This window comes from Lepisosteus platostomus, chromosome 4, assembly GCF_059453375.1.
Source record: "Lepisosteus platostomus isolate fLepPlt1 chromosome 4, fLepPlt1.hap1, whole genome shotgun sequence".
NCBI lineage: Eukaryota > Metazoa > Chordata > Actinopteri > Semionotiformes > Lepisosteidae > Lepisosteus > Lepisosteus platostomus.
The window spans coordinates 3,035,752-3,048,961 of record NC_142614.1 but is presented as its reverse complement, the minus strand read 5'-3'; the positions used below and the strand labels follow the sequence as shown (position 1 = coordinate 3,048,961).

Here is a 13,210-nt window from a genome sequence, read left to right as displayed (position 1 = left end):
AATGATAGGTTTATTACATGCTGAAAAGAGAAGAGAGAAAACGCAAGGTTTCAGCTGTGAACCCTGAAACGCTGTGGTTTCTCTCTGCTCTCTTCAGCATGGAAGAAACCTATTACTTGTTCCTTTGCAAAGGACGCATGCTGACGCAGCTTCCCACCTGAACTATTCCTGTTATTATCTCTGTGTCCTAAAAATCTCGGAATAATTTAAAAATTAAAAAGCATGCTTCCAAACTTTAAAAACAGAACATAGCAAAATAGCAGGTGCACCTACAGCATGTTAGATGTTAGTAGCATCTTAATTGTATCCTACTCTCTCTTGCCTTAGCAGGTATTTAAAAGAGCAGAAAGGAAATCACTCTTTCAAAGTCTGTAAGGTCTGTAAAGCTAACTCGGTTTTCTGCTATCTCAGATAAAATCCTACTGCCCAGGAAACTGGAGGCTGCAGAGAGAGCTTGTTTAACACCCCAGAGGTAATGTCACACCAGTAAGTGTGGCCATGAAATAAAATCCTGTGAGATTTCTGAGGCTCAGATCCTCATACATTCCTGCAAGTATTCTGCAAGATTCCTTCAGAATTGCCACAGAGACATTTCTGAAGAGCTGAAACAACTTTCAGACCAAAAAATGATTTGGCTCATAAGTTTAAATGCTTTTTTAGTTCTTATATTATCTAACGTAGATGTTGCCTGGGGAGCTGCAGTAAAGCTCTTATTGTCCCAGAGTCTCTTCATCCCATCAGTGATGTGCAGTAATAGATGAGGACCAAAGCAATGCTTTAATTCGGAGGCTCTGTCTCTGTCGCTTCAGGAGTGCGAATAGCTGGCGCCCATCAGAAATCGACTCGGGTGAAGGTCTTTTCGGATTATTAGCAGAAGAGGCTGCTAAAACGAGTGCTGGGATGGGCTGTGCTGGAGTGATTTAGTGCTTCAGGCAGAGAGAGTGCCTCAGCTGTACTGCATATCGATTGACCACCACTGGCTGCGCTCAGTGGAACAGGGCAAGCAGTGACAAGCTGGGTTCCTCTGCAAGCCTAGATCTTCTTATGATTTAGAAGAAAAACACCCAAATTGTTTGACTTGTAAACCTAGGCAACACTGATAATCATTGTAATGTATAGTGAGTTCTAGTAGATGTCTAGCAGGTGTCTTAGTAGATTAGAAACCTCCATGTCAGAATTTGTTATTTGTCTTTATTACAAACACATGCTTATCCCTAGGTCATTTTAAATCAAGTTTAGTTTAAACCTGTCTGAATTATTTAGAATGTGTTCTAAAGTCTCTTTCTGTTTACAAGGCATACAAGGCATACAGTATAATCTAAATTCCCTTTCCATTCCAGTAGAATAGTGGTAAAAGTTCCATAATGCTATGCTGAATAGACAGTGTTGAGAGCCAATCCCAAATCTGATTTATTAAAGGTGAAGGGAATGCTTTAAGGCATTTTTTCTTATTCTTTACTTCCATTTTTTGTTCCAGCTCTTTATAGAACCTCTTTCCCTCCTAGGAAAAGAGATAAAGGATTTCTTTTTAACCACTAACAAAAAGGCACTACATAAGCAGGTAATTAATTTAATTTGGAAAATATTATTCAGCATAGTTGAACATCATGTTTACTTATAAATATATTCATGTTCACGCAACTAATAAAGATTATTCATGATTGTATCCTGAAACAGTAAGTGAATTCTCCCTCTCTCCCCCGGTGATCGGGGCTGTAAAGCTGAGGCTGTTTCTTTCCACAGTGAAAGGAAGATTAATTCGCCCGAGATTTGCACGCCTTGCTTAGCACTTTACTGAGCAAATGTGCAAAAGCAGAGGTGCGAGCTATCCATTTACTCAGCAGAACAGCCTTTCTCTGCACAGCTTTCAGAGTGCACAAGGGCCCCGGGTATTTGCCAGATCCAATCCGGCAAGCTGTTTGGTGAAATTTTCTTTTCAGAATGTAAAGAATCCCAAGGTGACACCAGATTTTCAGTGAGTGATTTTTTTCACTTAAGGCATGTGCCCTGAAGCACATGATACAGCATAACCATAGGGAAGGATATTAATATTATTGGTCACAAAACCAAGAACAATATGAATAAGACATTTAATGCAGCCTGTAAATGACGTATACCTACTTTTTATGTTCTTTGAAGTCTTGTTAGGATGAAGATTAAAACTCAGGGCAACAGGTGGGCTATGTGTTAGATATTAAGAAATTGCAAATGCACTTTTGTACGAACTTGCATCTCGATCAAACCTCCAGAAGGCATGAGAACATGCCCTACCTGTAGACGAGGGGGTCTTCATTCGAGCTGTTGTACTGGACCTGGTACATTCTGATCCCGGGCACGTGGCGCTGCGAGGTCCACTTGATGAGAGCAGAGTTCATGGTGAGCTCCACCAGGGCCACCTTCTCCTGCGCCTTGGCGGTGTCGTTGCCGGATGGGGAGGTGGACTTGGCGGAGGTGAGGATGTCGGAGGGCCCCGGCTCCGGCTCCCGTAAGCGGCTGGTGCTGTTGGCCAGGTGAGGGAGCGGGTTGACGACCAGCTCCACCTGCGCCGTCGACTCCCCGGCAGCATTGGAGGCGATGCAGGTGAAGTTGCCCGTGTCCTTCACCGAGGTGATGTTGATCTCCAGGCTGCCGTTGCTGTACGGAGTCATCCGGGACGTGTTGGAGATCAGCCTCCCCGCAGGGGAGATCCAGTGGATGTCCGGCTCGGGGTCCCCGTTGGCTTTGCACTTCAGGCTGACGGGCTGTCCTTCCATGACGGAGGTCTGGGGCGATTTCCTGGTCATGACCGGAGGGTCACAGATGAACTCCTCCTCGGGGATGGTCCAGAAGTATTTGGCCGTGAGGTCAGATGGGGAGGCGCAGGTCTCCAGATCATCCTCCCTGGTGAGGCGCCGGAGCCAAAGTAGCTCACAGTTGCAGTGCAGAGGGTTCCCCCCAAAGCTGAGGACCAAGGAGGACAGGGGTGACCCTTTAGATTTGGCATAGACCGGGATCCTCAAAAAGAGAGGGTCAGGGGGGATGTTTTTGAGTTTGTTGGAGGTCATGTCCAGTCGGGCAAGCTTGTGCAGGTTAGCAAAAATCCCCAAAGGAACATGCTCGATCAGGTTGTGGTCCATATTTAAGGTGTTGACGTTAGTCAGCCTTGCTATTGTCTCCCAAGGGATGTGAACCAGGTTATTATAGGACAGGTCCAGGTCTTCCAGGGTGCCAAGGAAGTCATCAAAGGATCTGGGGGAGATCTCGTGCAGCTGGTTGTTGCTCAGGATCAAGTGCCTCAGGTTGGTCAGCCCCCGAAAGTGCTCATCCCCGATCACGGTCAGGCGGTTGCTGTCCAGGTGGAGAGCACGGAGACGGCTGAGGTCAGCAAAGGTGTAAGGCATAATCTGGCTGATGGTGTTCCTGGACAGGGTCAAGTGCAAGAGGCTGGTCATGTTGGCAAAGTCTTTCCTCCTCACCACCGTGATGAAGTTCTCCGTGAGCCTCAGCTCCACCGTCCTCCGGTCGATGACGGTGGGCACAAAGAGCAGACCGGTCTTGGCACAGAGGATGGCGAGGGATGGGGAGATGGTCTGGCACATGCACCGCTTTGGGCACAGCTGTGCCTTTACTGACATAGCCAGCACCAACAAGGAGAAGAGCAGCCTGTCCATGATGCAGCTGTCTGCAGAACTGAAGGAGAAAAAAAAAACAGCTTAAAACCAGCATCTCCCAGGTTTCTCTTGAGTAACGACTCACGACACACAGACCAAAACATTCTTCAAGCCTGAGTCTCTGTATTAAGTCAATGACCCTGGGGAAATTCTGTAACGGAAAACTTTCTAGGGGTTAGCGTTAATGTTTTATGTCTGTATATTCTGTCAGATAGTAAACTACAATAGCCTTAGTCAGGATATTCATAGAAAGGAAAGAAGTCCGGATCAAGAACAGAATGCTGAGAATTATCCTGGCTTCAGGAGAGCAGGCTGCTCACACCTGTGTTCTGCTGCAGAAGGAATAATGGCTAATCTCTTTGTCATTTAAGATGGTGTGTGGTCCTGCTTTCTTCTCAATCACGCTAATGACTCATCGGGGGAATGGTATTTGGTGTCAATGCATAGAGAAGACAAGGTTTACGGAATAATTCATCTGAAAATAACACTGTTAGTAATCAAGGCATTTTTTTGTTGCACTGCAAACATAGAAATAAAGGACCCTTTTTGTCGTTGTGATTCAGGCGTTTTGTTGGGGTTTTTTCTATCTCATAAAAGCTCTTTCCATGTCTGGATGGTGTCAGGCTGCCCGAGAGTCAGAGCTTGTGAAGGCAGCCTTCAGAGGGTCCCTAATGTACGAAGGAAAGAGAGGGGGCTTGGTTGAAAAGCCGACGGCACCTGTTAGAGCCACAAGTGCACAATATACAGTATATCCATATATTAATAAAAAGACTTGTTAACATTTGAAACACCTGTCAGCGCTGTGGCAGAGCTGATGCTGGAAGTGTTTAACACAGAAGGGTCTCAAGTCCGGCCCTCTGCAGAGCCTAAACCCAGCTATGCATCAAAACCACTTTCCCACAGGGCTGACTAGGCCAGCTTTTCTCTCCCTCTTCATTCTCCTTCTGCCTTTTCTTCTCTTTGCAGGCCAGCCAACCTTATTTACCGTAGCAAACAAAGTCAGTTTCCCCCATGCAGTCGGCCAGCACACAGTGCCCCATTGTCCAGCTAAATATCCTCCAAACAGCAAGCTCCAGGTTTCTGATATTTGTGTACTTTTTTTCAGTATCCTTCTCTCGTGGTAATATGAATTATCAATTAAATTGATGAACCAGCTTGTTTGCGCACAATGCTAGTCAGCGGCCATGAAAATAAGTATCTCTGTAAGTGTGTTTTAGCACATAAAGAGAGAAGGGGGTGGAGGCAGACGTGATTTCGTACATACAGTGCAATACAGCCCTGCAGTCTAAATCGGAGCTGGTGGCACCGATTTTGTTTTAGTTCATTATTATAGCTGACGGGTTTAGTCCCATCCAAGGGCCCCTCTGGGTATGGGAGCCCTGAAAATCATCATGAAACCATATTTACAGTGCAGTACAGACTAATTACCCCACAACGCTCTTGCCTATGTATATAATTTGTGGCATTCAAAAACAGCCCCATGTGGGCTTTGTTGGGCAAAATTGCTGCAGCATATGGTTGGGAGTTATGAAATTAGTTTGATATGCATTCTGTCTTTCAGGAAGTGGTAGATGAATGTTGAGTAGGATGGCGCTGTTAGCGGGCCCAGAATTTAAACTGTTTGTTTTTTTTAACGAGGATTATTATTAGATAATATCTCATGTACTGCCAGCTGGAAATACAAAAATCCAGTTAAATTAAGTTACCTCTATTTTTCCAAAAAGGTGGGAAACAAGTGCTGTTAAACTTGGAAAAAATGTATCTTTTCAGAGCTATAAGTGTGTAGTCAATTTCCAAGAAAATATGACAAATGACCACCTTTGTCCTCCAGCACCTAGAATGCTTGGGATTGAAAACTTTGGTTTCACTTTGGCCTTGAAGGTGAAGAGGCTGGCTGAGTCTGAAAGTGATGGCAAGGGGATCTTATTTCAACACGTGGCTGTGCCCACAGAACTAGTGGGTACTGACACCCCCTCATGTCTCCTGTTGGCTTCTGCAAGAAAAGCAGAGCTGTAGTGTTTCACCGACTGACCTGTCTCTCGCACTTCCTGTTCTTCAGCAGTGCATTGCTTCAAACACATTTTGTGGGGAGTAAATAATGCATCAGGGATAAGCAGTGCATTTGTTTTAAAACTTTGCAGTACACTGACATCGTTTTCTATTAAAATCATGCAGGATCACATGGGAGAGGAAGTCTTTTAGCATCCCTTTCTCATCAGTTTAGCAGATGTTCCTGGCTTCTTGTTTTTTCTGTAGCTCTGTGTAAATAGGAAATAGGATCACAAGCAAGTTGATAATAAAGAGCAGCCCAGTCTGCTCCTTTTACCCTCTTAATTTCTGCTTGTAGCCTCATGAGGTGCCTAGTCTGGGGAACTGTCTTTCTTTATAGTCACAGCCTCGGCCATTTTATTTCTTTATTCATTTATTCCAATTGTGCAACCAAGTGTAAACTGCTGTTACAGTCAAACTCGGCTCTTGCTCGAGACCACAATTATATGAAGAGCTCCCCCCTCCTTCTCTCTCTCTCTCTTTGTCTCTCTGTCTCGCCAGGTGAGTCAGTTTCTCTCATTTCCTGCTACAGAGCTCTGTTTAATCAGCCCAGAGGCCGGCAGCCATTCAGCACTTTTAATTGTGAACCACCCGCTCTCAGGTCCACCCTGAATCTCTCCAAAGAAAGCACCCCCTTCAGAATGATCAAATAGTAATGTGATTGAGCTCTGCTGCTTAGGTGCGTAGGAGTTATTATGATAAAGGTAGTGACGAATAAGTCTGTTCCACCAGTGCTTATATACTGTACACCCCCCCGATTGTTCTTCTGCTGTGTGACCCAAGGCCCCCCTGCCTCAGTAGCCTGTAATATTCCTCTGTTCTTTAAAGCTCCTATAAATAGCTCGTCTGTACTGACGTAAAGTCTTTCTCTTTTCTCCACCATGTGCAAGGGCGTCTTCCAGACCCTCCATTAACCACTGGCTCAGAGCGAATCCCCTGGCACCCCATTACCCGCTGTGTTCAGAGGGAAGGTGAGAAAACACATAAAAACTGCGGCGCTCCCAGACCAGGGCATTTATCAAGACATCTAATGTGCTACCTCGGCTCACCAAACACCCGCTAGCCAATAACAGAGGGGCCGGTCTCATAGCAACGGGTGCTGAAGACACGCACCACGTTAGGAGAATGATATTTGCCTCCTAATCTTGTAAATTGTAAATATGTGAGGCTGTTGCGATTTGTCTCCTGTCTGAAATTATTGCAGGAGGTTTGTCGTACAAATGTGTCGCAGTGCATCCTTTCTGATCTGCACTACTGTGTGGAAACACTGCCCGGTCAAAAGCGATCAGAGCGAAGCACAGAAATGTTGTGATTCAAGAAAACAATCTAGCAATTAATGCATTACGCACTAGTCTGGGTGTCTTTTGGTGTCTTCTGAAGGACCTGACTCAGAAATAGAAACAAAGAGTCACAGCACAATTACAGTAATGGAACCATGAATAATAATCTCAGTGCTGATAATGCTGATGGCAAGCTTTTTTGGTAAATTGTTTATCATCCCTCATGGGTCATTAATTAGTGCATGTGGACGTTAAAATAGTTATTCAGATGTGCCTGATCTCCACATATCCACCTGACCTAAAAGCAGATTTATCTGCATAGGCTTTGTGTGCGACAGTGTGATATACCACCAAATGCTGTCACATTTCAGTAGGGTAAGTGCTTCAGTAACCAATCCTCCTCAGTCCCAGCCGTACTCTCTGTTCAGTTAACAGCTGTCTTATTCTTGATTCCAAATCCCAGGTCCGAATTCAGCCATCAGCAGCTTAACCAGACAGAACCACATGTGAACGTGGCTGTTACTCGCTCTTGACCCTCCTCGTCTGAGGATCATTCACCCACTCCCTCGGCAGCACCGCTTTGGAAAGGCAAATGATCCGTGAACATGGAAAGATTTGCTTTTCCGATGAATAGTGATCCGCGGATCCTAATGAGCAAAGAGCACAAGGGCGGACACGTTCCGCACGACTGGAAACAACCTTGGAAGCTGGATTCATGCACGTCAGTGACGACATGGGGCTGAATTCAGATGCAGACTGTGAATGTGGGATTTGAATCCATTTTGTGAGGAACTCAGAAGGTTGGAATCACAAGGGCTGCTCCTGGTGCTGTATCATTCCGATCCGATCAGTGAGCTCTGTGAGACTTGGGGGATTTTATATCTGCACAGTCGCAAGCGCGTGTTGTTGTGTACTCTGAGAACAGGATCAGGCAGTGGCCAGGTGCATGAGCTGGGCGGGTTAGTCCTCCAGATCTCCCCACGAGATTGCTGTGGTATACAGTGTGCTTGTCTAGAGTGGTGGCCTGTACGAGCACAGAGCAATTCAGCTCCTCAACTGTACAGGCCCATTTCGTGTTCAATTCGGCAGCCTCTTTTCTGTAAGAAAATGCAATCTGTTTACTCACAGCAAGATCAAAGCTGCATAGATCCACATTCCTGGCCCTTACAGCAGAGAGACTAGCCTTTGCTAATAAAATAATAATAATAATAATTTGATCACTGTAGTCTGTGGATACAATTATCTTCCTTCTTAACAGCTCTATGTTCTTTGTTGGTGTGATTAGTACCCAGGAGGGACTTTTCCATGGAGCAAACAGTAAGAAGCAGCTTAGGGCTATATTGCCCTGCAAGTCCAATACGTTGCTCTCTCTGATCATTCACATTGACAGTGATCTCTCAGGGAGCGATGGATGTCAGATTTTCTGGTGGCATGGAGCAGGCTGGATGGCTCATGCATCTGCAGAATTAGTCAGGTGTTCCTGGTGTTACCGAATATGTCTGGCTGCCTTTTTGGACTTGGCTCTATCTTGGTGTGGCCTTACGATTCCTTTTTGTGTTGTGTAATTGGCAGGCGGTTTTAGAGGTGGAGTGCCGACTTTCCAGGAATGCTGAAAGCCTCTTGGTGGAGTGCCATGTTGCTGCTGTCACCGAGTCCACTGCTTGGCACAGCCTGGTGGGTGTCGCATCACTCATATGGTGCAAAACCGGCTCAAACGCAAACTGTGTTCCAGAAATAGAGATTGACAAAGAGTTTCTCACCATGACGCACGCTGTCTCTGCAATCTGGGTGCAGTTTTATATCAGGCATGCTATCATCAGTCCAAAACCTGAGCATGTGTTTTGCAGTACTTGGGTATCAGAGGAGGGCACAATGTGTCAGAGTGTTTGAATAAATCCACCTGTCCGTGCACTCATCCACACTGATCAATAGGGATTCGGGCTCTATGTTCTAAACTGCAGACATTCCAAATACGATGTAGTGGAATGTTAATTTCCTCTAAACTCTAGCACAAAACTTAGAATTTGTCATGCGTTCCCTTCTTAAACTCCAGGTGTCCCTGAATGTCTCGCTGCCCGCACTGAAGATGTCAGAGTGTGTTGGAGTGCACAGGCCGGGGATTATGTAAATCAGTTTACTGCCATTCCAGTCGGCCACAAAGAAATAGTGAAAACAAGCAGTTTGCTGATAAGAATAAGTTAACGGTGCGCCTCAGAGCCCGGCCTTCCGTCTCAGTGAAGAAGGGCGCTGGAGTGAGGTGTGATCATGTCTCTGCTGCAGAGCACAGAGGAGCACGCAGGAGCAAGTGGGAGCACTCCTCCTGTCCCAAGAGGAGGCAGAAAAACCACCGCCGATTGGCCTCTTGCATCCGGCAGCGCCTGGGACCGTAGGAACATGCAATATTGATGTTATTTTTTACAGAAACACTCCATCTTGGCCTCCCATGAAACTTAAGTCACGCACTTGTGCCAAATTCAATTGAACATGTCATTGTTACGAAACAGCAGGGTGGAAATAAAAGCTTTTAGTGCGCCCTGGCAGGGGAATCTTTCTGGTTTCATCAGCCAGCTGCTGAAGAAAGCTCATGTCAGTAAAACTGGCATCACACGTCTCTGAATGCTGCCATAGATCACTTCCATGCAGCTCCTATGCATTGTAGCCATGGGTGAGCAGAATGTTAGCAGGTGCTCCCAGGCGCTTGTGCACATTCTGGTCCAGGACAGACGCCTTCACAACTGTACATGGTTGCATCTCGGCAAGTGCCAGATTAATTTTGTGTTTTTTTCATATCGTACCAGTGCAAGGAATGAGTGGGTGGTTTGTACACTTGTATCGGGAGAAAGTCAATTTGTACAATTTTCTTAAAGTCAAGGCTTAGCGATTTCTAATTCGTTTTAAATTAATTAATTCTGCTGCCCTTGGTGACAGTTTGCATGTCCTCAGTTGCTTTTTCAAATCAAGATATGTTTTGCGGTTACTGTTTTGAGCCCTGAGCGATATCCTCTTCATTTGTTTTCAGACTTGAAGTCAGCCGTGAGGGCCTACAGATTCCTAGAAAGCAGCATCTTAAGGAGCCCAGGAAACAGTCATGAGATCTGAAGACTGTCAGATGGTGTTATTAAACTGGGTTTGGCCTGGGCTGTACTGACTATAGAACGGCTCTGAGTGGCTACAATTGATGCTCCCCTGGTAGCCTCTGTCACTGCAGTGAAAATCTTCCTTAGGCTGATTCTAGCGATATTAAGATGTGAGGTTTAAGAAAAACGTATATAAAAAAGGAAGTTATCTTAGGAAATGCACTGAAAAAACGTTACATAAAAGTCTTGTCAAAAATGGTTAGCCTAACCTAAACTGAGCTGATGTGACTCTCTCCAAAAATAAAAAAAACATGTGATACAGACTTGAGGAAATATACTTTTTTTTTCATTTTCTTGCAAATACTCCTGAGAGAACAGCGCGAGTAAGAATTCCATTGTACATGTACAAATGTCAAATAAACTCCTCCATCTTGTGTTATTTTACAAACTTAAATTGAAAACACTCAGGTTCCAGGACTGGTGAATGTTTGTTTGTTTCAAATTGCATGCAGTTAGTCATCAGGTGGTGATGGAGGCTGCTCTCAGCAGTGAATGGCGTCCAAGTTGGACCATCCCATTCCGAGTTCCAGCTCAATGTTTTTTTTGTATCACCATGAGTTTAAATTCTTAAATCTAATCAGTTTCTGTGATCCTTTCCTTCCCAGGTCTTAGGTAGGTTTTGAAATGAGTTTAACACCTCCATGTGTTGACCAAGTGGTCAGTATTACTACTCATTCCAGGTGACCTTTGCAGGTAACTGAAGGTTCACTGTTCCATTAGGAGGAACAGGAGGAACCATAAGGAGGCGCTCACCCTGGGGTCTGTGAGGGTCCTAATGCCCCAGTACATTTGCGTTTCATACAGTGTGTTTTGTATAAAGAGTTAACCCTGATGTCCCGGTGAGATTTCTCCCATATGGCCTCTAGACAATCCCCATCTGATGAACTGGTTTCATCACTCTGCTCTCCTCCCCACTGATAGCTGGTGAGTGGGGAGCGGACTGGTGCACTATGGCTGCCTTCGCATCATCCAGCTGGGGGCTGGACAGGAGGCCGGTGGTGATGGAGAGGATCCCCATTACCTATAAAGCACTTTGGGTGGAGTGTCCAGAAAAGAGCTGTACAAGTGTAAGGAATTATTATTAATATCTGGAATTTTAGACCAGAAATTCTAAGCTTCTCCATATGAGAAAATCTAAAAGCAGGCGTTTCCACTGTTTAGTTCTAAAAATCATATCTCTATGACTTTACACATGACTTTACACATGTTGTGTAAAGCATGTCACTGCTGTTTTACGTCTGCTGTTGCAGAAAGTACAGTAATTAATCTCCTTATACCTTGTTATGTCTTTAAAATTCAATATATTTTTCCCACAATGTCTAAATACCTCAGTGTTTAAAGCATGATTATCATTATTATTATTAAAACTACGCACAACTTGTTGAATGAGATTTACCATATACATATTATAATAATATATTCAATCATGTTTCCATCCTACTTATATTTTCCTTTTTGCTGGATCGGAAACATCTGTAATATCACTCCTTGCTGCAGCTGAGCTTCCCGTCACTCCGACTGATCCCTGTTCATGCCTTTTTATTGTTGGTAACAGCAGCGATGTCATGTTCAGGCCTGATTCCCCTGGATGAAAGCTGACCTGCCTAAATCCCTGTTTCCAGTTTCCAGCTCCGAGAAAATTCCCTTTTGTGCACTGCTCTCATTGCGAGCCAGGCCCCCAGAGACCAGGCCTGAAGAAGGCCATGGGGTTGTCCACCACAATGATTTCAAATGCTCTGGTCTCCTAGCGCTCTTTCAGTGTGTTACTGGCAGCCTACAACAGTGACGTGTATTGTAATAACTCCTGTTACCATCACCACCCTCGTAAGCCCCTTGTTCCCATTGTAGGTCTCTTTTATACAGGACAGCCAGGAGTCAGTTCGAACCTGGTCAGCAATCCCTCTCAATCATAACATGGTTGTAAAAACTAATTGAAATAAGCAGCTAAATGGTTCGATTTTGCAGGAAACAGACGAGACTGAAATTAGTCAGTGGCTCGGAAAGGCTCTTGATACGACACAACTCAATTTACTGGAGCGCAATTAACTGCTAAAAACGACACTCGTTCACACTCAAAACAAGCCCTGGGTTTTTGCAATGAGAGGCAATTTAAATAATCAAGAAAGATAAAATATCTTTGGAACGGAGTCATGCAGAAGCGAAAAGCAGCAAGCAACTGCGCCTTAAGTGTCTGATGTGATGAGGACAGGTTTGAGAACTGGGTAGGAAAGGAGAACATTAAAAGTTTAATCTTTTAGGAGAGGTTAATTATAAAGATCAGTGGCTAACAGTTTGTTAGCTGGTGCTGTACGCAGGCGGGTATCAACTGAGAAATAGAAGCCCCTTTCCTGAGCTTTGAAGCAGGATCACCAGGAAGACCAAGAAGCAGACTATTTCTGTCCATCTTTCTTCTCTGGTATGTATGCACAAGCTCTATACGAAACAATGAACTGCACTGCTCTTGTCCATAATTCCTGCTGCTGCCCATGCAGCATCCCAGCAACCTACTACCTGCACTGCTAATCTCTGCTGCTCTACACCAAGTCTGTGATCAAACCACTGCAAACTGGCACCCCGGCCTCCTCTTTAGAGCTCTCTGCTCCCGCAATTCAGTTTACTGACAGGAAAAAGAGGGATTCTCCTCTACCAGATGTAATAATAACTCCTTACACTTATATAGCGGTTTCTGGACACTCCACTCAAAGCGCTTTACAGGTAATGGGGACTCCCCTCCACCACCACCAATGTGCAGCCCCACCTGGATGATGTGACGGCAGCCATAGTGCACCAGTACGCTCTCCCTACACACCAGCTCTCAGTGGGGAAGAGAGCAGAGTGATGGAGCCAGTTCAGAGATGGGGATCATTAGGAGGCCATGATTGGTAAAGGCCAGGGGGAAATTTAGTGTGGACACCAGGGTAACAGCTCTAGTCATTTCAAGACACGCCCTGGGATTTTTGATGACCCCAGAGAGTCAGGACCTCCGTTTTACATCTCATCCAAAGGACGGCGCCTTTTTACAGTATAGTGTCCCTGTCACTACACTGGGGCATTAGGACCCACATAGACCACAGGGTGAGCGCCTCCTACTGGT

General features: G+C 45.2%; 1 protein-coding gene and 1 long non-coding RNA gene across 4 annotated transcripts in view; one reads left to right on the top strand and one right to left on the bottom strand.

The window, feature by feature from the left end:
• LOC148672142 (leucine-rich repeat and fibronectin type III domain-containing protein 1-like protein) overlaps nucleotides 1-13,210 on the bottom strand; it is a 76,187-nt gene that overhangs the window by 23,891 nt on the left and 39,086 nt on the right. For all 3 annotated transcript variants that reach the window (XR_015935674.1, XR_015935675.1, XM_088627596.1), the window contains exon 3: nucleotides 2,272-3,669. Coding sequence is in view for 1 of the 3 variants with exons in the window: in XM_088627596.1 (XP_088483722.1) it covers nucleotides 2,272-3,650 (1,379 nt within the window). In the remaining 2 variants the exon portion in view is untranslated. The remainder of the gene's footprint in view (nucleotides 1-2,271; nucleotides 3,670-13,210) is intronic.
• Nucleotides 6,102-10,498, top strand: LOC148672143 (uncharacterized). Its single transcript, XR_015935676.1, has 3 exons — nucleotides 6,102-6,670; nucleotides 8,552-8,653; nucleotides 9,999-10,498. It is a non-coding gene; the product is annotated as an uncharacterized LOC148672143 (long non-coding RNA).